Genomic DNA, 26086 nt, shown 5'->3' with positions numbered 1-26086 from the left:
GCAATTGAAAACAATGTAAATGCCAAAGAATTTGGTTTTTCAGCAGAAAAAAAACTACGGCCTTTAGATAATTAACAAAATTATGCTTATTTTTATCATTACGTGTGATTACGACTACAATTACCTAAATGTATTGCAATATTCGTTTTTCTTTCATTGGTAATATATAAATTTGTGGAAAAACCTATATATAACGGTACCTATTCACTTAATTCTGTAAGTCCTGCAAATACTAAGATTGTAAAGCAATATTTTACATGCAAATATGTAATGTACGTGTAATTGAAAATTGTATGATAATCTATTGAGATTGTAGTGCTCTGAAACTTTTCTCCCCTACTGTAGATATCACGACGATAAGTTCTGGCATCGACGCAACAACTCTACTCAAATGCATCTGCCGTTTGTGCTTTAATATAGACTATTAAGCTCGGTTGTACGTGGTACGACCTTTCTTTGTGCGACACAATTCACCACAAAGGGGAACGAACACTGGGTATATTCGACAAGGTAAATTTATATAAGGTCACTTAAATTGCGATACCTTTTTCCAACGAAATACCGTAGCGGGAATATTACAAAAAATTCCATCAGAACAATTTTAAAAATTGACCTTACAATTATTTTCGTTCAAAAAAAAAAAAAGTGGCGACAAAAATTCTTCAAAAATCACCCCAAATCGAACCACTATCTTAGATTATTTCTAATTTTATTTATAATAATGTTTGAAAACAATTTTCAGAATTGAGGTTATGAAATAATTTTTTAGATTTTCCTACAATTCTTTACGTTCAAAGAAAAATGGCGACAGAAAATCCTACTTTTTCGAATTCTTCAAAAATCACCTTAAAACGAACCACTATCTCAGTCCATTTCTAATTTTATTTATAATAATGTTTCAGAACAATTTTCAGATTTGAGCTTATGAAATAATTTTTTAGATTTTCCTACAATTCTCTTCGTTCAAAGAAAAATGGCGACAGAAAATCCTACTTTTTTGAATTCTTTAAAAATCACCCCAAATCGAACCACTATCTTAGATTATTTCTAATTTTATTTGTAATAATGTTTGAGAACAATTTTCAGAATTGAGGTTATGAAATAATTTTTTAGATTTTCCTACAATTCTCTTCGTTCAAAAAGAAAATGGCGACTGCAGTCATACTTTTTCGAATTCTTTAAAAATTACCCCAAAACGAACCAAAATCTTAGTCCATTTCTAATTTTATTTATAATAATATTTGAGAACAATTTTAAAAATTGACCTTACGAAATAATTTTTTTAATTTTCCTACCATTCTCTTCGTTCAAAAATAAAATGGCGACTGCAGTCATACTTCTTCGAATTCTTTAAAAATCACTCCAAAACGAACCACACAATCCATTTCTAATTTTATTTATAGTAATGTTTGAGAACGCGTAATAACGTATATTTATAATAATGTTAAAAATGATATTCCGTACCAAACATGACTTGGATCTGTATTGGCCTGGGCTGGATGTTCTCGGGGAAGGTCGAAGCCTCTAAGCTCGACCTACCACATCCCATGCCACGTGGAACACCCTCCGTGAAACGTCACATTTTACAGAACTAATCCAAACCTACGCTAAATCTACGGGGCAAAAAACGTTCGGAAATCCCACGGATTCGTAGATCGTTTCGCGACGGCTGCACAAACACCAACTGAGACAGAATGGCAGAAGCAGAGCCAAAGTTTACATCGCAATAACGTTCAGTTAAAATTATATTTCAAGCATATACCGTATCACGTGCTAGGTATAGACACTACGTTTCAAGGATTCGTCCAACAGCTGTTCGCGGGGCAACGAATTCTTCTAAATCAAAATTTTTCCACCTTCCTTGACCGTCGATTTTATCTAACAGATGGGTCAATTCTATGTTCCAATAATAGATAATGTAAACGAATAATCGATCTTTAATATTGTCCTTGTCCAACGACATTATTAGTTTGTATTTCAGCGTAATTTCTGGAAGCAATTCCATTTCGAGAAAGTTTAATTTTAAAATGCGGTTCGTTCGTCGTTTCAGTGTACAGAAAACTTACTTGACTAGCAAATTTTACGTAGAATCGAGAAAACGTAGCTTTTGGTTCCACCTCAGTGGACGCCATTTTGTATTTAAATGGAAATGAGAGAATGTGCATTTCTTACTTGTATCATACAACCAGTCCAACTCCATTCCAACTCATCATAGACACATCATAGACACCGCCATTTTATATTTAAAAAAAGAGAAAAAATACATATCTCGTAAAAGGTTGTATAATACAAGTCTATCGCGGAAGTCTTCGTCTTTCCTAAGAAAAAATTGCAAAAGTTTGATATGGTTTGAAGACGTTTGTCGTCATGTAACCCGCTAAACATGGAGTCAGAATATCTTTTTAACAATTACGTCCCATTACCCACATATTTCTTACTGGTTGTATAATACAGCCACTTCAGTCATCGTAGACACCACCATTTTGCATTCAGAAAAAAATAGAAGAAATACTCACGTATTTTTTATAGGTTATATAATTTGTCTATATAATTCTTCGTTAATATAAGTATTTTCTAAGAAAAAATTACGGAAATTTGATGTAGTTTGAAGACATTCATCGTGGTCAAACGTGGTCAAACGTGGTCAAACATGGTCAAACGTGGTCACATGTGGGGTCAGAAAAAATTGCGAAAGTTTGGTATGGTTTGAAGACGTTTGTCGTGATCAAACGTGGTCAAACATGGTCAAACATGGTCAAACGTTGCCAGACGTGGTTAAATGTGGTCACATGTGGGGTCAGAAAAAATTGCAAAAGTTTGGTATGGTTTGAAGACGTTCATCGTGATCAAACGTGGTCAAACGTGGTCAAACGTGGGGTAAGAACGCCTTTAACAAATTCGTGCTCGACCAAGTTCGACCCAAAGCGAAAGCTACCGCATAGACGAAGGCTACCCTAAGCCACAGCAAAAGTTCAAAGGCCAATAAACGTCCACGGAAGACGAACAACGACTGCAGACAGGGTGAAACCGTTTGGCGATCCCCGTTTCCCTCGAATCGATGAGCGAATTTCCGCGATTCGGCTATCGGGACGAGTGCAATATCGGCTCTGGCCGAGTCTCTCTCGCGCGGACGCGGAGCTCGCGTATTTATAGATGACACATTTAGGCCAGAACGGAGTTTGAACTATCTTTATTTTGGCAAGCCGACTCTCTCTCCAGCCCCACGACGTCTTCCTGACACCGGTCGACCTGGCTGTAATTAAAGCCACGAAATCGTCTGAAACATGAACAAGTGCGATTGTAATTTCGCCGGTTTAGAGCGAACCCCTGCCCCTCCTTCCCGCTGGTAACCCGCCGCGAATCAGGATCAGACGCTGTCAAAGAGGCATCGCGGTTATTTTGGGTCGCTTGAACCGGTCGCAGCATTGCGGCATCGACGGTGTACCTTTGTTAACTCGCGTGTCAACCGAGCACCGGCGTTCGTGTTCGTGTCACTGGGACGTACGTGTGATCGATATTGGATTTTGCAAAGCAATCTCGACTTGTGAGATGAATAGACAAGGAAGTGGGTACACACGTTAGGTTGAACGGAAAGTTCGTGCATTTTTGGCGATACAGTCAATCACACAAGGACAGGACACGACCTTTGAATTACCGATTTTGTTGAAACTTTCCGCAGATGTAGATTTAGTTATCCTTGGGAAAAATTTTAATGGGCGATTCTGGAGACCAAAATAAGACGAAAATCAAGAATACCAATTCGTTGATCGAGGCTCCGTTAAGAAGTTATTGACGTTTAAAGTTGCGCCTGTAGAGCGGGGGACAGCTGCGCGCTATACTGGAGTTTTGAACGTTGATAACTTTTTAACGAAGCCTCCATCGACAAATTGGTATTCTTGATTTTCGTCTTATTTTGGCCTCTAGAATCCCCCATTAAAATTTTTCCCCGATCAACGCTATTCCGTTTATTGTCAAATTTTTCCCCCCGATTTTAGAGCAAAAATGTTATATATATCGCTTCCGTTGATAGTCTAGTGTGTCTATAATACAATTCGTTACCTATGAGGTATAAGAAAAAATACTTTTATGTTACTAATTCTCGTGTTCTGTGGGAAATTGTATACTGCTCGAGATATCAATTTAACTTTTTCGAACTTAGGTGCACGACAGCATTAGTCGTCAGAGTGAGTTAATAGGAAGATGGAACAGCGAAGATCAAAGTTTATCGTACCCGCCTAGTGTGTTAATACGTAAAAATAGCACTGGCGTTTGAATTATCATTCGCTCCATAAAGACACCGGGTTTTGTAGTAGACATGTAGGCGTCTGGCCCGATCCCAATCATGTCAAAGTATAAATGAGAATGACGCGTAGGCAGCAATTTCGAATCGGGCGATTAATTTCGACTATATACACTGGCGTTAGTTGTTTCACCAAACAGCGGATTTACCTGTGGCCCTAGCAGTGGCGAACGCGTTTAATGATTTAAACGGCGCCAAACATGTTCAAATACTAGCAAGCATAAGCGCAAATAAACGTTTTTTTTTAAGTCGAGGATCGTTTTAAATATGTAACACGTTGAAAGGTTTGATCAATTTATTTGATTATCGCTTATGAAACTTGCTATTACTGATTGCAATGTTGATTTTATTACTGGTTTGGTTGATTTTATTACAGGAGAACCTTATCAGAAGATAAGTTTTTTAATATTCTTTAGTGAAGATTTAAAAGTGTTCGTAGTGTATAGAATGCTTCTAGGAACTGGACGAGCCATTTTTTAAATAAAAATAGAACGGTACAAGGAATAAAAATAAAAATTTTCTTTCTCTGAACATATATTTTTTTCATAAATGCAACTAGACACTTGCGTTTTACACTTCCATCCTTTTAAAATGAAATCATTGTAATTTTGTTGATAAATCATTTTATATGTTTTATTTTTAATTTAAAATTATTTTAAAAATTGAAGCAACACGTGTTTATATATAGATTCTATTTTTGTCTCTTGGCGTACTCGAGAATCAACAGTATTCATAACCTACACTGACCTCGTCGGGTTCATTAGGGACCCCAGAGCCTCATTATTTCGTTAATAACTCATTAACATGATTGAATTAATGCGTGACAATTTAGGTAATTCCCTCTTTTAACCCGTTTAATCATACACCATGTTCCTAAATTGTCTTGAGTCGATTAATATCAATCGACTGCGGATGTTTATGCATTTATGGGAAATTTTAATTTTCAAAAAACTAAACTTGATATGCAAAAATATAAGAAATATTTAAAGTAAGATAGGAGTTATAATATTGGTGTTGAGAAAACCCTTCATAAACCTCTCATCCCATTACTTCTGTTAATAAAAATATGAATTTTATTATTATAATTGCATCTAAGATTATTTAGTATTATTTATTTAATATAAATCAATTTTAAATTCTATTCAAAAAGATTGTTGTCAATGTAATTCATTAATATGCAATAACCTCAAAATTGAGAATAGAATTTCTAAAATAAATAGTAAATTTTATAAAATGCACTTGATATACAAAAATATAAGGAATATTTAAAGTAAAATGGGAGTTATTATATTTAGGGATTGAGGCAATCCTCTAAAAAGCTCTCATTTCATTAATTCTATTAATAAAAAGGAGAATTTGCATAAAGATATCTACTCATCAGTGACATATTGATATTTTTATAATTGCATCTAAGATTATTCAGTATTCTTCAATTAATATAAATCAATATCCAATTCTATATAAAAGATTGATTTCAATTTAATTCATTGAAATGTAATAACCTCAAAATTGAGAATACAATTTCTAAAATAGGTAACAAATTTTATAAAATGCACTTGATATACAAAAATATAAGGAATATTTAAAGTAAAATGGGAGTTATTATATTTAGGGATTGAGGTAACCCTCTACAAAGCCCCCATTTCATTAATTCTATTAATAAGAATATCAATTTGCATAGATATCTACCCATCAGTGACATATTGATATTACTATAATTGCATCTAAGATTATTCAGTATTCTTCAATTAATATAAATCAATATTAAATTCTATTCAAAAAGATTGTTGTCAATGTAATTCATTAAAATGTAATAACCTCAAAGTTGAGAATACAGTTTCTAAAATAGGTAACAAATTTTATAAAATGCACTTGATATACAAAAATATAAGGAATATTTAAAGTAAAATGGGAGTTATTATATTTAGGGATTGAGGTAACCCTCTACAAAGCCCCCATTTCATTAATTCTATTAATAAGAATATGAATTTGTCTAATCTAGATACCAAAGCGTAAATGTTGCAGATTCAACCAAGTTTCTAAGTTTAATGAACATTCGTGTAAATTTTCATTAAAATTGGCACTGTAACACTCGGTACATATATGTTTTCCGTTGACCAGTGCAATCTATAATTACAGTGCAAGGTAAATAGTAGTAAAGCAGGTTAATAACATTTTCGGTGCTAAAATTAGGCGTAACCGTAAAGGATTTCGCAGACGCTGACAAAGTTTGCCTAACAGCGGCCGGCCGAGCGGTCGAAGCTCCGGTATTCAATACAAATGGCGCATTCCAAACTACGCGGGAAGGTTTGGACGCTGGCGGAGAGTCGGGCCAGCTGGAGCAACAAACAACGAGTTCGATTGTACAATGCGCCTCGTGTGCAGCTATCTGCTAGGAACGTCTCAGCGTCGGGGAACGCCCGAATGTTCGCAAAGGTGGCGAATAACGACGCCGCGGAGGACCGCGGGAGCGACGCGTTACATAAATAAATACAGAACAGAGTCGCGACAACGCCGTGTTCCCCTGTTCTTCTTGTCGCGAAACCACCGAAATAAATGGACCACCGCTTCCTGTAATCTGAGATCGCGAAGAACACTTTTCTAGGATACGCCATACGCGCTGCTTGCTAGGAAAAATGCTCGACGACAGAGGTTAGCTTTGGGGTTTCTAACCTACAATCTTAAAAAAATTGATTTCTTAAAACATCTTTCTTTTTTAATTATAGCTCAACGGCAGAGTTTTGCTTGAAAACATCTAATCTGGAATCTTATTAAAAATTAATTTTTTTGTAATTATAAAGGATAAACAATATACAAGGTGTTCGGCCACCATCTGGGATAAATTTTAATGAGAGATTCTAGAGACTAAAATAAGACGAAAATCAAGAACACCAATTTGTTGATTGAGGCTTAAAAAGTTATTAACAGCATTATTGTTAAAAATTATTGATAAAATTTGTCCACCTACACGAATTTTTTTCTCGAAAGTGCCTAGAATTTCGGGGTTATGTCTGTTCACCAAAAATGATTGTAAACGACTCCCGCAACCAAAAATAATTTTTCCAGAAAGATTTGAAATATTCTACTTTCGCCTAAAAATTTGTCTAGCTATTGGAATTTTTTTCTCCAAAGTGCGTAGGATTTTGGGGGTGTGTCTATTAACCAAAAATGATTATAACTGACCCCCGCGAACGAAACTAATTTTTTCAAGATGATTTGAAATTTTTTAATTTCATCGAAAAATTTCCAGTCGTTATGGAACTTTGAACGTTAATAACTTTTTAACGGAGCCTCAATCAACAAATTGTTATTCTTGACTTTCGTTTTACTTTGGTCTCTAGAATCTTTCATTAAAATTTTTCACGGGAGTGTTCATGCTATTACTAGTGAGTTTTTCGAAAATTGTTCTAATTAAAAAAAATGAAAGAGAAAAGAATTTTATAGTTTCTTATGAACAATAGGACAGTGTATATCAATTTTCCATGTTGACATTATTTTTCGAGAAATGAAGGCGGTCTTCAATTGTATGTGCCTATCCATTCATTTTCAACCTAAATGTTTAGATAATGTTTGAAAATTTCTGCAATTATGTGTGCTGGAAGTGTTAAGATATAAAAATTTGTAAAAGATTCCCTCTATTTTATTACAGGTTAATTATTACCAAACGAATTGATTTTCATACAAAAATTATTAAATAATAGAATAAAATTAAATTTAAATATGATGTTTGTAAAAATTAAAATCTAATGAAATAAATCGGTGCAAATCTCAGATTCAACCACTAGGATTTATTCAGTTTACATTAATTTAGCGTCTAATGACAAAGACGCGGCTAGACCGGCGCGGGCAACGTCGGTTTATAGTAACGCATAAATTTGGCCCTCCGTAAACGAATCCGTGCCAGTAACAGGCCGACATTTCGCTCTGGTTTCATTTACGTTTCCGCGATCGGTGAATCTATAGATAAAATCGCGCGTCCACGCGTCGTTTCGTCCACAGTTAATGCTCACCGGGTCTGCGTAACAGCTGCGTTGTAAACTCGGCTTTTAATCCCGCGTCGCATTCTGCGCGGCGCGCGATAACGCGTCCGCCGCGCATCTCGTCCGCGGTATCGCGATCTCGAGATAATCGACACAGTCGTTCGACGCGCGGGATTAATTAAACACCACAGACCAGCTTCTGTGACGCGTCGTCGGGGAATTGAGACGACCAGGGCGCACAAAGAATTTCTCAAACGTCTTTTGTGCGACAAACATGTGGTAACGAATTTCCTGAGACCCGGGATCTCCATCCGCGTTCGCGTGGAATCCATTTTGCTTTTTATGGTTCCGTTTTACGGTCACATCGACTGCTTGGAATTATTGGCACGCGAAAACGTTTAATAATAGACGCTTTTATAGCTGTGTATTAGGAAACAGATACTTGAAATTCTTAATCAATAAAATCGTAGTGTAATAACTTGTAAGTTTTTAAATATTGATCCAATACAATATTTTAAATATTTCCCGGTTTTGTTGAACGTTAACACTAGAACTACCAAACCAGTCAAAATGACCCATTCGTAATTTCTAATAAAACCTCAAAAAATTTACTCGACTGAATTTTTGGAAATTTATCGTAATTTTCTATAAGAGAATGAATAAATACTTATTTCCATTGCATTGTACATTTCTTCGCGTACCTATCGTTTCAATTTTCTTGGTACAAATAAACACACTATAATTGTCAATTCTAGTGTTAATGTATGTGCAAAAGGGTTGAAAGTGTTTTGTTCGAGAAGGAATAGGTAACCAGGGACAATGAGACAACAGGGAGAATGGAACGAATGGTTATGAAAGGACAGACATAATTCTTACATGATATTAATTTGTTCCAAGTACAATTCTCTTTGTTGAATCCTACATATTGTTGTCAGAAGGGTTCAGCACCTGAAACGGTCGGTCTATCAGCGCAGTTGTCGACTAACGAGTCGCTCATCGGCTGTTAGAGACGCCGATGGAGGGACAATTGCTTAAGGGAAATGACCAATGAAGGTAGTTTCGCTAGGGAAAGAGGAAGGTAACTGATCGCTCCATTGTCAGCCCCAATATCGGTGGCCTGTCGTTAAACCAATCAGCTAATCTACCGGGACCATCTGTACGTGACACGTTCCGTTCGAGGCTGGGCTATATAAGTAATAAATACGTCTCCGTAATCGATTCTTACGCAACGATCTGCCTCGATCGTAGACCGTAAAATTGTATCCGGTCCATCTTGGCGATCGAGTCGACCATTGCTCTCGCATCAGCGATATTAAAACAGTAACGACCAGCTGATCTTCGAATCACAATGCATACTTTAACGGATCATTTACGATGATGAACTGTTCCAAACGTTGATTCGTTCTTTGGTTTTGAATTGTTGTAATTTTTTTGAAAAATTTCAACACATATGATATATTGCAAACGAAAGAATTTTATCAAGTTCAAAATTCAGATTTTCATTTATATTATTTCATGTATTATTTCCATTTATATTACACTGTAATATACTACTATTTAACGACTATGAACGATACGTTCTTTGGTTTTTAATTGTTGTAATTTTTTTGTAAATTTGAACAGATACGATACATTCTGAACGAAAGAATTTCGTCAAGTTCAAATTTTAAATTTTCATTTATATCATTTCATATATTATTTCGTTTATAGTATTTTCATTTATACAGGGTATTCGACTACCACTGGGAAAAATTTCAATGGGAGATTTTAGAGGCCAAAATAAGACGAAAATCAAGAATATCAATTTTTCGTTTGAGGCTTCGTTAAAAAGTTATCAACGTTCAAAGTTCCAGTATAGCGCGAAGCTGTTTCCCGTTCTACAGGCGCAACTTTAAACGTTGATAACTTTTTAACGAAGCCTCCATTAACAAATTGGTATTCTTGATTTTCATCTTATTTTGGCCTCTAGAATACCCCATTAAAATTTTTCCCAGGAATAGCCGAACACCCTGTATAACACGTGCAAAATTAAAAAAAGTTAATGTTCTACTCTTTAACGACTACGAGCGACAGTGAAATTCAGAAAAGTCGATAATAATTGTCCTGACGAATTTTTATCTCGCTAAAAATAGAGATAAAAATCGAATGGAATTTTGTAAAGTTTTCTATTGTTTGCGGAATTAATATGCTTCTTCGTTACGAATTTAAAAAATTTTCAGTTTGGTACACGCAGTCGATTTTTTAATTCGATTAGAATCCCATGCAAGCGTAACAATTACGTTAAAATATTAAATGTGCAAACGAGAAGTGTAGATTCTTTACTCACCATTCATCAGTGGTATTGTTTGGCTCATCGTGATATCGTGCAACGACATGCTTGAACTGCAACAGTAAAGAAAAATAACAATCAATTACGATTACGTAATTTATATTTCACCTTAAAAGTGCATAAATTCTTGAAAGTAAGTCTATGGACGATTATTAAAACTGTGAATATGAATGTTGCTTAATAATTTTTATATTATTTTATGTTAAATGAAAATTAAGTGCCGCAGCAGTAATCAGTCCCAACCCTCCAAGAGTGTAATTTACGACCTCGCTATATCGTGGCCCGTAAAACAAGACCAAACGCGATAACTTGGATCATATTTACGTATTTTACACGATTTTGTGCTCTATCAGGAGTAGGATAAAAGCAAATTATATCGTGTTTGGTCTTATTTTAATCGGAAAAGGGTCACAAATATGTTGATAAAAGTTTCATTTGAAAAAAAAAACAAAAGTAAAATTTTCATCTCTGCATGTATTGTTTCACCGATATTCGAGCTCGGATCAGGTTGGTGTCAAGCAGAGCCCCCTGTTTGGTTTGAGGTTATTTTATCGTCAATTTTAACCCCAGAACTAACGGCTATTACGGTAAATTTCCAAAAATTCAGTCGAGTAAATTTTTTACAGGTTTTATTAGAAATTACGAATGGGTCATTTTGACTGGTTTGGTAGTCCCAGTGTTAAATGGCGTATAAAAGGAACTCCCGCCGCGTAAAAATCGCCGAAACCGAATTCCAATTGACATTCTTTGGATCGTTGACGGCGGGGCTGATTAATCCCATACGTATGCTCAAACCTCGTCCTTACCGAACCGATGTTTTGGCCTTAGCCAATCGTCGCTCTGGAAATAGAACCGTTCATCTTGATCCTTTTTAAAGGTTTTATCTAATTCGGGTCTAGTTCGTGCTGTCCTCGAGAGGAATCAGGAGGCACACACCACGCGCCTCCGCCCCATTACAGCCCCATTCCGAAAATAAAACGGTCTTCCAGCTTCGTACGCGTCCTTTCGTTTATCGTCCCTGTTCGAATATAAAAAAAGATTCCCACGGCTCGCAGTGGGACAGGTCAAAAATTTTAGTGACACTTTAGTATAACTTTGGAACCATTAAAGACATCAAAGTGTGGCTTGTACAGAAAAATATTACAAAATTCTTAATTAATTTTATATTTTTGTTTATTTAAATGGTTTCTGAAGTGTTTTAAATGTAATTGTCTCACACAAATAAGCCAGAGGTGTATTCCTTATTTGATGTATATTATTTTCTTAGATAATTTATATGGGAAAATATTTAGTTTTTGGATTATACATATAGAAATATGCAGGGTGTTCAGCTAACCATGGGAAAAATTTTAATGGGGGATTCTAGAGGCCAAAATAAGACGAAAATCAAGAATACCAATTTGTTGATGGAGGCTTTGTTAAAAAGTTATGAATGTTTAAAGTTCCGGCCTTTCTGAATTTTTTTCTCGAAAATGCGCAGGATTTCGAGGGTATGTCTATTCACCAAAAATGATTGTAATTGACCCCCGCAACCGAAAATAATTATTCCAGAACGATTTGAAATTTTTTTTTCGTCGAATGGCACTTAATTAGATTTTCGGTAAGGAATTTTTTTCTCGAAAGTGCGTAGGATTTCGGGGGTAATTATAATGATAAAAAATGATTGTATTTGACCCCTGCAACCGAAAATAATTTTTCCAGAACGATTTGAAATTATTTTTTTCCGTCGAAAAATTTCACACCTTCTCGAATTTTTTTCTAGAAAGTGGATAGGATTTCGGTGGTATGTCTATTCACCAAAAATGGTTGTAATTGACCCATGCAACCGGAAATAATTTTTCCAGAACGATTTGAAATCTTTGAATTTAATTGTTAATAACTTTTTAACCACCGGCGATTTTCATACAAATTGCGACTCGATGGGAATCATTCCGTCCCCATTGGTGAATTTTATTATATTTGAACCGCGTTTATTGCTTTACGACGTTTTGTTTCTCTTTGAGGGTTGAAGCATCCCTAAAGCAAACCGAGATTTTCCATTTTATTGTCCTTTAAAGAGTAGCAATACACCGTTTCAAGAAACACGAACAACGAGCACTTAATTCGAAGTTCCATTCGAAACAATTTAACGAACTCCAAGACCACCTTAATACCACCACTAATACCTGGGACCAAAACTAATTGTACGAATGTGCACAATAGGGCATCGAGCATTCTACCTGAAATCATTTGGGCCTTGTTTCCCCTCCCTCAATGGGAATCCCTCATACCTGCCATATTACCGCGGAAAAACCAGTTTAATTATTTCACAAAATATCGTTTAGTGTCCATTTCAATACTGGGTCGTCTCATAAGGTCGTAAAATTCATAACTTTGCCAACCACTTTTAGCACATCTTTACAATAAATATATTGTAAGAACGATACATATTATTGAATAATCTTCGAATTTCGTTTATGAAGCCTTAGAACCTTGTTATATGCGTCATATTATACATAATAACACGTTCGCTATAGCATTCATTTTTATTGTGATGCAAAATGCTATTCAAGCGTCTAAGCCACGTGATCACGCATTCAATTCTATACAGGGTGTTCGACCAACCCTGGAAAAATTCTAATGGGGGATTCTAGAGACCAAAATAAGACGAAAATCAAGAATATCAATTTTTTGTTTGAGGCTTCGTTAAAAAGTTATTAACGTTTAAAGTTGCGCCTGTAGAGCGGCAAACAGCTGCGCGCTATACTGGAACTTTGAACGTTAATAACTTTTTAACAAAGCCTCCATCAACAAATTGGTATTCTTGATTTTCGACTTATTTTGGCCTCTAGAATACCCCATTAAAATTTTTCCCAGAGGTGGCTGAACACTATAGTTTTTATTTTTTGAAATTATTATACACTTTAATGTAATGATTTTACTATTTTCATTTTATTTTGCCTTTCTGTATTTAAAAATTTCCTTTAAAATGTATATACTATTAATATTTAGAAATCATTGATTAAATAATTAATGATCCAAAGTTCTCGAAAATTGTAGTGATGTTATATTCACGCTCATTTGAATGCTAACACGGTTCCGATGCAACGCACAACGAGTCGACCGTGTTACAGAAGGATCGACTGTGCTTGGTCGTGTTCCATAGCCAGTGGTAAGCTTCCTTTTCACTTAGCACCGGGAATATGATTCTTAAGAAGCGATTCGTTATAATTAAATACGACCCAGATTTTGATTGCGATCCTCGACGTTCGAACGAACCGGTGGGCTCAAACGTGATGTAAAACCGTTTCCATGACATGTCAGTGATTTATAATGCCACGGCAACTTCAAACTACGCGAGAGCAATAAGGAAATGCAGGATTTCCAGAAAGGTTTAATTTAGATTTCATCCAAACGCTATTCCGGCTAGCCACCGTTGAAACGCGAAATGAGTAATTAACGGGATAACGTCCCCTTCAGCCGAGTTGTCGCTGATCTTAACAAGTTCTAAGAGTTCTGCTATTATTTGCAAGCCCCACGCTGTCTGGAATATCCGATCCCGGGCGCTTTCCAAACAGCCCGTACGCCTTTTCGCGAAATCGACAACTCAAACACCATATAATTTCCAACAGAACACGAGAATTAAACGCAAGTAGGGGGATCTTACGAATTGTATTATAGACACACCAGACTATCAACGGAAGCGATATGTATAACATTTTTGCTCCAAAATCGCGGGAAAAAGTTTGAAAATAAACGTAATTGCGTTGATCGGGGGAAAATTTTAACCTGAGATTCTAGAGGCCAAAATAAGACGAAAATCAAGAATACCAATTTGTCGATCGAGGCTTCGTTAAAAAGTTATCAACGGTCAAAGTTCCAGTATAGCGTGCAACTGTTTCCCGTTCTACAGGCGCAACTTTAAACGTTAATAACTTTTTAACGAAGCCTCAAACGAAAAATTGATATTCTTGATTTTTGTCTTATTTTGGTCTCTAGAATCTCCCATTAGAATTTTTCGCCGAACACCTTGAATATTTGAAATTAAATGAATGAAAAATGAGGGCTCTCCTCTAAATCTAGTCCCCCAAAAAAATTCATCCACTGCGTATGAATGATATTTAAATTCGCATAAGACAATTTTAACGTTAAATTCCCGATCTCATTCCGTCAAAGATGAAGATCGTACGTTTCTTGGCAAAATCTATTTAGAAGCTGCGAGATGGACGTAATCCGTTCACCTTACCGTGGACATCCTCCTTGCGGCCGCGCACCCCAACATCCGACTCTGATATATATTTAAGTGCAACCCTTACGTACGCGTTCAACTAATCCGGATCCAGACTTCTCGGAATTTCAGGACGCCTCAGAAGCCGCTGCGTACGAAACGACGACGACGACGGGGGCGGCACCAAAAGGGCGACGTCGCGTTGATATTATTATTGCGGACTTTACGAGGTACACGGCGAGTTTACGTAAAGGAAATTCTAACCGTGAAATTCACCGTGGGACACAGAATGCGCATTAATCCTGTCGAAAACGCTTTTCGCGGCGACGATTCTGGATGCCAGGCGCGAAAGAAAATCGGTAGCGACTCGCGTAACAAGCGGCCGACGATAAATTTGCGATATTACGTGCCCCGTTAAATGCCAGAACGCGAATTTGTATTATTTGGAATACGGTTAGATGAAAGATGACGGAAGAATTGTGGGGAAATTATGTGCACTTTGACGGCCGTTGTCACGTGAGCGTGAGAATAACTTTCATCCACAGGCTTCTTCAGGGAGATTTAATTATCAGGTTTAAGAATATGTTACGTTATAGGGGCAGATACTTTTTAATTTTTTAAATATTAATGATTAAAGTTTCATTATGTGGAAATATAATTTTAATCTATCAACGATTAATTACCACCATGGGGGGTAGTAGTAAAGTAAGAGACTGCTACTCGAAAGACCCGAGTTCGATTCCCGAGAACTACATATTTTTTTTTTATTTTAAATAAATTCAAATAGCCAAATTCACACATATTAACATTAATTACATCTAAATAAAATATCTTTATTTATGATATAAATTTTTCTTCATTTGCGAAGTAAATTGTTCTTAGAATGGTTCGTTTGTTTTCAGCTTATATGGATGAGGAATTTCAACCGATTATCAATACCAAATTGTTATATTTAAATACAGGGTGTTCGGCAACCTCTGGGAAAAATTTTAATGGGAGATTCTAGAGGCGAAAATAAGACGAAACTCAAGAATATCAATTTGTTGATGGAGGCTTCGTTAAAAAGTTATTAACAATTAAATCCAAAAATTTCAAATCGTGCTGGAAAAATTATTTTCGGTTGTGGGGGTCGATTACAATCATTTTTGGTCATTATAATTACCCCCGAAATCCTACGCACTTTCCAGAAAAAAATTCCTTACCGAAAATCTAATTAGGTGCCTTGACGAAAAAAAAAAAATTTCAAATTGTTTTGGAAAAATTATTTTCGGCTGTGGTGGTCAATTACTATCATTTTTGGTGAATAGACATAACCCCGAAATCCTATCTACTTTCTAGAAAAAAATTCGAGGTGTAAAATTTTTTGACGGAAAAAAAAATTTCATTTTATTATTTTAAGAAATAAATTTATAGAAAATCTGTGGGTAATATCTGTTACCACAAGAAACTTCGACGAGATTGGTAACAATCGTTTCGATGCATTTAAATAATACTTGCAGTATTTATTAATGTTTAGTTCATCGATTTCCGTTCGGGCACAGGCGCGATTCGATCAAGTAATTTTCCACGACAATTCGATTCAAAGTGGAAATAATAATAGAAACAATATTATGGAATGACGCACAGAGTTGCAGTCATCTGACAAGATGGAGGGGTGGGTTGTGTAAGTAGTCAATACTGGGGAGCAGATATGGCGGCATGGACCGAAACAGAAGCATCCAGTACGAGCTTTAATCAGCTCTATAGTATATGCTTGCTGTATAGGATTTCCTCCACTAATTGCAATTACAACGGTATTAAATTATTGCATAAAATCGACGGAGAAAATCGAAGGACTTTGATGTAACATTTTGAAAAGACGAATTTTATATCAATTGTAATTTATATAAAAATTTAATAGAATATTTATGCACAAGGAGACGAAATTATCGAGTTGCTTTTATAGGCACTAAATAATATTAAATATATTATGTTTGTCTAATTATAAAATAAAATCACGTTGTATCCGTGAGAGGTTAGGAAAGTTCAACGATATTTCGAATACACTTTTAATCTGTCGAGTGCTTCGATTAAAAAGTGAGAAACGGCCAACGATACCCTGGATATATATAGGGTCATCGAAATTATTAGCAAAAAATAAATGCAAATTGAAATCGTTCTTCATTAATTTTTCATAACTTTATAATAGAATTAAAAATGTACAAAATGGTTTTTCAGGATATCTAAAACGTGTCATAGCACACCATTTGCTATTACAGAGCAAAAAAAAAATGTCTGCAGTAAAAAAATGCAAATTGAGATAGTTGTTTATTAATTTTGCATAACTTTATAATAGAATTAAAAATATACAAAATGGTTTTTGAAGATATTTAGAACGGGTGATAGAAAATCATTTTCTATTACAGAAATAAAATATCATAGAATGTTAATTCTACAAGAAATATGGACTGGTATGAAAGAAACTTGCTCGTACTACCGTTAATGCGTAAACGTGCTTGGACTACTAATTGACAAATGCGTAGCTTAGATACGCAAGCTGATTGGCATTGATTGCGTCGCAATTCTTTAATTTTTCATTCTTATAGTCAGCATCGGAAATTTTGTTCGATCCAATTCAGCCCACATGAAAATAAAAATCAAGTCATCGTTTTATTGATTCAGAAATTTACAAAGAAAAAAACATTTTTCAGAATTTTAACTTGAAAATTAATCATTCTTCCTCAACTGACTTTCTCACTTTTCCTGTAAAGATTAATGTTAACGTATCGATTACATCATTTTATTTCAAGAAATTTCTTTTTCTATTAATGTCTATTAATTATTAATTTTCTATTAAAAAGTAATTTCTTCTAATATAAATAAAATGTTTTATAAATTGGTTCTGTCGCAATAAAAAAAAAAACACACTAAACTACACTGAACGAAATCATTCCAGCGTCTCTATTAATCCTCTACTTATTCTCGTAGTAATTGACGCGACAATAATCGCCGAGCCATCTTGTATTTTCACGGCGTGAATCAAGTTTAATATTGTACCATCGTGCAGCGCGTGTTGAACCATAGCAGAATGACCGCGTTCGCGTTGACGTGCAAAGTTCCCTCAATTACCGGATCGTTAAACGTATTAACTTGCCCAGTTAAACAATTAGCTCGAGCCTGTCGAATGGAAACATTGTTTACGGTGAGATGCACGGGCTGCAGCCATGTTCTTACGTTTGGGACGCGTGGGTGGACGAAAGAGTTCGTCGGAAGCTTCCAACGACGCTCGCAACACCTACGAGGAAAGAAGATACGAACTATTCGACTTCGATTTTAACGTGCTTTTACAGAACGATAGCTCTGATAAAATATTAATCAATATTAATAAATATTGAGTATATTATACCCAACAATTTTTAAAATATAAATAATCGAAGTTACATACCTTGATACACTATACTAAAATCTATCTTTATTTCGGGAGAAAAGATTCTGTACTTAACTAGAATGCATTATAATGTCGTTTAGTACAAGATAAGTGAACGGTAGCCATTCCTACCCCTTGACACACCGGCCTGATCTGGGTTAGGTTAGGTTAAATTGAAAATTTTAATTTGTTTTTTTTTCTAAACGAAACTTTAACCAACGTGTTTGTGAGCGTTTTCCGATTAAAATGAGACCAAACACGATACAATTTGGTTTTAACCTACTCCTAATAGAGTACAAAATCGTGTTAAATATGCAAATATGATTCAAGTTATCGTGTATGGTCTTGTCTTAATCAGAGAAACCTGACAAATATATTAGTGAAGGTCTCATTAAAAAAAACTAAAAAATAAGTAAGTGAACATGTGAAAATTAACAGCGTTTTTATTCAAGATTCGCTGTATTAAATTCAAAAATAACTTTTGTTGAACAGTGTATTTTGAACCAATACCATAACAGATTCTACTGGACGTTATCAGAAATTGTTAGCAATTCTCGGACAGTTCGTGTCCATCCTTTGTCAGGGAACCAATACGCATGCAAATCGGTGTAATTTACTCTGACGTGTCGCGTTTCTACGCACGTACGATGGTTCGCTGATAAATCGGAACAGATATGCTTTGTTTACCAACAATTTCCCGGCTGGAAGGAGTGGAGCATCCCTGATAAGAAGAACAACGTAATCTCGGTCCAGTCGATCGATATATTACATGTACGAACGATGTTTAATCTAAAGCGAAAGTTTTCCAAAGCGAGGGGATCGAAGAAAAAAATTTCCACGTGGAAAAATGTGGAGACTACAACTGTGTAATTGCAACGAAAAATTGTAAAAAAATAAAGTCTCCATTGCAATTTTTAAGCGATATTTGTTAAAGCAAATTAATTTCAAACTGCCTGGATACTGTTAGTTACGTATTGCATTATAATAAATAATTTCGTAAGAAAGTATAATGAGGTCGACTCGATTTGCAATCACAGAACGTTAACCTCGTGTAATATTCAACGAATGAAATGCAATAGAGTACAATACTATTAAATCGTATTAAGGTTTTTCGCAATTCATCGTTAAACTGCGGATGTTTATGCATTTATGGGTAATTTTAATCCTCGAGAGACTACAAAGTGTACAAATACATCATACATTTCATTAACTCTATTAATAAAAGTATGAACTACTGATACTAGTTGTAAACAACAATCCAAGATGGCGTCCGTCAGTTTGGCGACACGGCTATTTCACGCGCGAGTCTACTAATTTCCCAGGCGCACAAACCTTAATTTTACCGTAGTACAATCTAACTTTTAGCTAGCTTTCGATTTTGATCGGTAAAATGTATAATTCGATCGAAAACAGCGCGTTGGTTTTTTATTTTTTCGATATTCTTAACCTCTGTCCATTCGCCTATCGTAAGAGAGAGCGCGCATGCGCAGGAAAGCCATTTACATATCAGTTGAGAAAAGACAGAGTCTAGTAATTTCCCAAGTGTACAAACGGTAATTTTTAGGGTGCTATGACGTACTGTTTAGCAAGCTTTCGATTTTGATCGGTAAAATTTATAATTTCCCCGAATCAACGAACGATTAAAATGCAAATGCAACTTGCACTCCCGGTTTGTTCATCATTCGCTTCACTGGCGATAGATTTAGGTCCCTGGAATCGAGTTAATTATGAACTCTAAATTAGGGAATCAGGGCTCACGTTTAAGGAAATTCTAAGTCACAGAATGGCAATGATGAATTTAAACAGAGGATTCGTTTGGATGATTCAGATACCTTAACACTGTTTTAATGCCTCGCTAAGCAAACTGTTAATCACCACAGTTTACTTCTGACTCAGTCCATGCACAAAACAACAATTCGTCGTTCGAAGTCATTAATACATACCCTTTGCGGTATCTTTCCTATTGCGCGTCTGGTAATCTAAATTAATTAGAAACAAATAGTTTAAATGTACAAATATTTTCGTATATTGTATTAAATGTCTGTTATACCGAGATTACAAAATCGTGAAATATATTTATTATTAAATTTGCTAAAAAGTAATTAAATAAGTAATTGATTTTATTATCTATTGTTTTATTTCTAGGTAGAACCATTCTGGGGATTTTAAGGAAACATCAAAGTTCCATAGACCATACAGTAAAACCTGTTTTTGTGCGATTAGTTTTGTGCGATTTATTTTTATGCGGTATATGAATCTTAGCGGCGTTAGCGGCGATCTTACAGGTCGAAAGGGACGGGAAAAACCCCTGGGTCAGCGGGCCCAGTCACGCGTTCGAGGTCCTCTCGCGCAGGGGTGCGAAACGCAAGCATGACCATATACAGTATATGTACAATGAAGAATTAAATATTTTTACAATTTCTTTAAGTCTAATTTAATTATTTAATTTAATTGAAAGCATTCTCTCATCTATTTCATAAGTCATTGATGTATTTTCTAAGTCCGACTTTTTTTATGCGGTCCCTATCCACCGCATAAAAAAAATTTTAGGTAGTATATCGTACAAAGTTGTTTATTATATGTAAGAATTTATAAAATTTCCGAATATTTTTTTGTACGATTTCTTTTATGCGGTCCCTATCCACCGCACAAAAACAGGTTTTACTGTACTGTAAGGTATATGAAAATAACTGCTAATTGTTAATGTTCTATTATTACTAATAATGCAAGAGGCCAAAATAAGACGAAAATCAAGAATACCAATTTGTTGATGGAGGCTTCGTTAAAAAGTTATTAACGTTTAAAGTTCCAGTATAGCGCGCAGCTGTTTGCCGTTCTACAGGCGCAACTTTAAACGTTAATAACTTTTTAAGGAAGCCTCAATCAACAAATTGTTATTCTTGATTTTCGTCTTATTTTGGCCTCTAGAATCTCCCATTAAAATTTTTCCCATGGGTAGGAAAACACCCTGTTTAATTATATTTTATCTGGTATTTTATTTCTTTAAGCGTAAAAGTATTTTATTTTGACAAAGAAAGATCTCAAACATAGAAATTTTGAACTACTGTAAAATGTTTAGAACCTATAAATATAAATGAAATATTCATCGAAGCAACAAATTCAGGTGCACTGTAACATAGCATAGTTCTTAAAATATATCTGTTTGGCACTATGGTTGCAGGTTTCGTGGAACTTGAGCGACCCCGGGGGAACGAAGACGACTGCATTTTAGCAATTTCTTTGATTCTTCTTTCCCGCGACGAAGCATTTGTTACTTTTGTTTGAGGCTGTCAAACTGAACTCGGTCGTCACGCATCGAAAAACTAACAAGCAACGTTTTCCACGAGAATATTCACGACAAACAATCTAAATTTAGGCAACGAAAGGGTGAACACATCTTTTATATAGGTTCAGTTGTTTTGATCCAGCGACTCGTTTCCGCCGCGAAAAACATTTTGTCGAAGATAATTTTAACGTTCAAAGGAAAGACAGACGTTTACAATTCTATTTTAAACCGTGTAAGCGGCTTGAAAACAACTCTATTGTTCGACGATGTTAACAAAATTCAAACCCGAAGCGAAGAATATAAATAGTTTTGGTTAAAGAACAATTCAGTTCGAATGACCTGAAAATCCAAAAAAGTTAAAACTTGAAAATTTTTGTAAAAATAAAACTCTCGTCGAGTTTATAGAACCTCGAGGAATTTGTGAAAAATTCGACACATTTTTGCAGCGCTGGGTCAACTTAAAATAATCGTCTAATCCTAGAAACCCAATGGGCATAGGTAAAGCTGCCAAATTACAATGTGTCTGCAGAGGGTTAATTATACTACACGTTTCTAGATTAATTCATTTCTACACTGCAAGCAAGTTAACATTATAATTATGGAATCATAAATTTACTAAAATATTGCATTTTAATAGTCTGCAAAAATTATAGATAAAATAAAATAAAAGTCGGTAAAAATAACCGTTGGGTATTATACAATGTCCACTTTCGATTTATATTCTGGAAAATGTTGAGCCAATATTTGACTATTATTTTCACAATTAGAGTCATAGCAGGGACTCTTAGACATAGGACTGATTGCTTAGATGAAGAATACATATTTGCTATTGGCCAGTGTTATTTACCAATAAACCCTTCCTAAAAGTCTAATATTTACTTCGTTTTCTTTTCAGTGCAGGCAATGTAATAAATGCATGGGTTGCACCACCTTAAGAGTGACGTCATGCTGGCAGAAAAATGGGGCAAATCGGAACAGGGTAAAACGAAATAGGACAAACGCTTCGCCGTGAATTGCAAAAACAACCTGGACCGATTTGCAACGATACCGCCGGCGTATAAAACAAGGGATAAAATGTTCAGTGTCGCGTGCGATGCTCAAGACCATCCTAAATAAAAATCCAAGTAAAAATATTCTGGAACCGAATCGATCGCATTCTATTTTCTTTCTAAGCGCTGTATAAACAATAGACGAAACTCTGATCAGACTAGTGATGTACTCACTTCCGGAATGGACTGTAAACGGTGCCCCAAACGTTCGTCCTGGTCGGCGATGGCGGGCTATTTTGCTGTTGATTGGAATATCCGTAGCCGGCGAAAAACATATTGCGGTAATTGTTCCTCATCGAACCGCTTAACAATACTATAAAACGTCCGTACAAATAAATCACGAGTCCTCGAGTCTCGAACCCCACGTACAAACTTACAAATAAAACGGTAACAACAACGACAACGGTATCAACAATCCGTAAGATAATACTAATAAAAACTTGTACTTTCAGTGAATACGCTTTGGCACGTTTATTTGGCACGTAAATGTCAATCTACCCAGGGAGTATCGTAAACGAACCCCCCCTGGCCTGGTCGGTATTAAAAATCACTTTCGACGATTGTATATGTTCGCGTTGTTGGACCGTCGAAAAAATCCGTTAAGCGTGCCGCGTTAGCGCGGACGACCTATATGCTGCTCCTGGACCGATCAATGAGATAACTCTTGCTCAAGACGACACGCCAGATGATTCACTCGTACGTCGCACGTTACTGTTCACACACTATCCCGTTGAAAAATTTAACTTATGTCCACCTTGCAAGGTCCAGGGTGTCCCGTGAATAAACGAACAACGTGCGAGGGTCGCGCGCGTTCACCCCTGAGAACGGCACCCTGTCACTGAATCAGCAGTTTGTACTTGAACACAGTCCTCTTGGAAGAAAGTGATCGCTTTCTCGCGGGTCTGTCGTCTTCCATCGCAAATTGATATTTGTATACGCGTGTCGGCCGAAATCAGAAGGAAAGATTTCGCCTGTCCATCCGTCGAAACGGACTCGTTTGTCCTTATCGGTAAAACGCGATAGGGCGACACGCGTGAACACGTTCACTTTCGAATAAATGGCACGAGAGTGTCAAATGTCTCTTGCTCCAACGACGGATCGTGCGCGACTAACGACAGGCAGCGACGCTGCCCGCGGAGGGTCCGAGAGGACAGGAGGCGGAGGGTTTAAGGTCGAGAAGATTCGTGCACGACCCGAAGAGCGACGAGGACAGACGAACGGACCCCGTCGCGGACGAAAGGGGAACAGAGACACGCGACCGGAGCGGAGATAAAGAGCAGACGGAGCGCGCATTCGGTCGGGGGAGAGTCGAATGACAAAAACAGATAGAAGCGGGGTTGCTAGCAGACAAAACGAAACGAAACGCGGTGTGTATCGGTCAAACGCAGTGTCTCTCATTAGAGCTCGGGCCGAAAGATGTTTGACTGTAGGCAAATCCCGCTTTGAAGAGGAGAAGCAGAGAGGAATTAGAAACAGTTTTAGACGACGTTGTATCTGTTATGATGGTAATCCCTACCGAACGGGCAAGAAAGTTAACCCCTTAGTGCAGTCTCCCGCAAACTTTTTGGAAGACATCCTGCTAAAATTAACTGAAACGAACTGGCTGGCCATGCTTTTCGACACGTCGCTTTGATGCTATTTTAATTAAGAATTAATATTTATGGTGCACGTTATTAACTCATTTGTATCATTGGCGTATGTAGGTACGAGGTCTAGCGCGTAACTACCGCCATCTTCCGGAAGATCCTCCAATCATTGATTTACTGGAAAGATTCGTGGGTTAACTTTATTGTTCGCATTTTGACAAAATTAAATTCGATTTGAGAACCACTATGGCAAAGAATAACCTCCAACCTTGCTGGATGCGATAGTCACTGTTTAAATGTACAACGAATAATTCAATAATTATTGTGCATGATATACAGAGAGTTTAAAAGTATTAATGTGATCTTGTTTTCATATTTTTTTTATGCATGTAGGTATCACAGTTTATAACACAAAATGCAAGTAGTGTTAAATTACAGTACTTTATAGAACATTTAATTTATAAATATACCATTGCAAATTTTTAATTAAGAGTTTAGAAGTTTATAAAGTTTGATGTATTTTATATGAATTGTCACATAAAATATCAAGATTTAGTTTATGTACGAAATGCTCAGAAGTATTAGTGTTGTTACACTTGGTTTCTTATTACTTGAAAATGTATTCATAAAATCCTATATCGTATCTTTATGTTGGCTTAACCTACCAAGTTTTGCTCTGTATTACTCTAATCTTCAAAATATTCTATCAAGTTTAAAGTATTACAATAATTTAAAATACTAATATTTCATTATGAATGCAAGATATATCACCACTTGTATAAAACAAGTGGACAATCGATAATTAACTTTTCAAAAATCAGTTACAATGAATTACTTTTGTATTTTATTGTAATGAAACTTTTTGTACCTCTTTAGAGTTGTTGAATTTGATTATTTCTTAACAATATTACTTGATCAATCGATGATTCTTTTTATTCATAGTAAGATTATAAATTCAACGTACGTATACATGTTATTTAACCAGTCAGTTTTATCCTTACCATTTATGTTATAAAAAGATTCTTATAAGAAAATGACAATTACAGAAAATATATTTTAACCACCATAAACACTATAATTTAATGTTCTATCATGTACTAGCGGGCGCGAGGTGGTTCCTTATGAAAAAATAAGAATAAAATATGGAATAAAATTTTTTCATTTAAAAGCATAGTTTTCGAGATAATCGAGTTTGAAAATCCGATTCGTACGTATGTTGTTACGGTTAAGTTACGGTTCGTCAAGCATCGTATAACGCGTATCGTGTTTAGGTCTGGTGTTCGTTAAAAATCTTCTGTGTATTTTTTCTTGAACTCGGGAACTTTTAAATGCTGGATAGACATTGTTTAACTATTATGAATAATATCAATAACATTTAACATACTGACTAACAAATGACTGTAAAACATTTGTAGAACGAAACTTACTTTCCTAAAACAAGAAACTTCGCGGCTTATTATAAAATAATTTATAAAACTTACATATTCTATAAATTATTACAGTATATGTAAGTTTGTTTTGGAATCGTAGGATGCATAAATTAAAGAGACAACAATTTACGAAGAAACCAGACCCCCTGTTGTCAAAGATAAAAATAGTGTCGCACACAACGAACAGAACTTTACAAATGTACTTACGCGTCGAAGTAATTCATCACTGCAACCGTGTCGTCCAAAACATCCCCCATATTTCATTTAATTTCACAACAATATATCATTTAAAAAATACATTAAAAATGGAACCAGCCCAAACACACGTTCACTCTCAACCGTCAAATTTCAAAACATTGATTCTCAATGCTTCCGCAGCATGCGCTAAGTACACGTGCTGCGTATTTGCACCGCGTCATTTTGTTAGTTCTACCAACGACAAAGCTACTTCTTTATGCAATAAAATGTCCCTAGTAGAACCGTAGCTTCATTCGGTTGTTGCGTCCTCAATCT

General features: G+C 35.7%; 1 protein-coding gene and 1 long non-coding RNA gene across 7 annotated transcripts in view; one reads left to right on the top strand and one right to left on the bottom strand.

The window, feature by feature from the left end:
- LOC122397302 overlaps positions 1-21596 on the top strand; it is a 51814-nt gene extending 30218 nt beyond the window's left edge. The window contains exons 2-3 of the long non-coding RNA XR_006259100.1: positions 20368-20420; positions 21404-21596. This is a non-coding gene — a long non-coding RNA (uncharacterized LOC122397302). The remainder of the gene's footprint in view (positions 1-20367; positions 20421-21403) is intronic.
- Positions 1-25918, bottom strand: part of LOC122397266 (centrosomin) — a 53430-nt gene extending 27512 nt beyond the window's left edge. For 2 of the 6 annotated variants that reach the window (XM_043396335.1, XM_043396331.1), the window contains exons 1-2: positions 22732-23662; positions 10607-10662 (exon numbers count right to left, since the gene is read on the bottom strand). In XM_043396335.1, coding sequence (XP_043252270.1) covers positions 10607-10662; positions 22732-22853 — 178 coding nt within the window. In that variant the 5' untranslated portion in view covers positions 22854-23662. Of the gene's footprint in view, positions 1-1464; positions 1675-10606; positions 10663-20165; positions 20202-22731; positions 23663-25780 lie in introns of those variants that run through there. The other 4 variants (XM_043396334.1, XM_043396332.1, XM_043396330.1 and 1 more) reach the window with 4 other exon arrangements.
- Between the last annotated feature and the right edge of the window lie 168 nt (positions 25919-26086).

The sequence above is a fragment of the Colletes gigas genome, unplaced genomic scaffold (genome assembly GCF_013123115.1).
Source record: "Colletes gigas isolate AHSC1104 unplaced genomic scaffold, ASM1312311v1 Colletes_gigas_Sc00009, whole genome shotgun sequence".
In the NCBI taxonomy this organism is placed as follows: Eukaryota; Metazoa; Arthropoda; class Insecta; order Hymenoptera; family Colletidae; genus Colletes; species Colletes gigas.
This window is presented reverse-complemented; position numbering and strand designations above follow the sequence as displayed.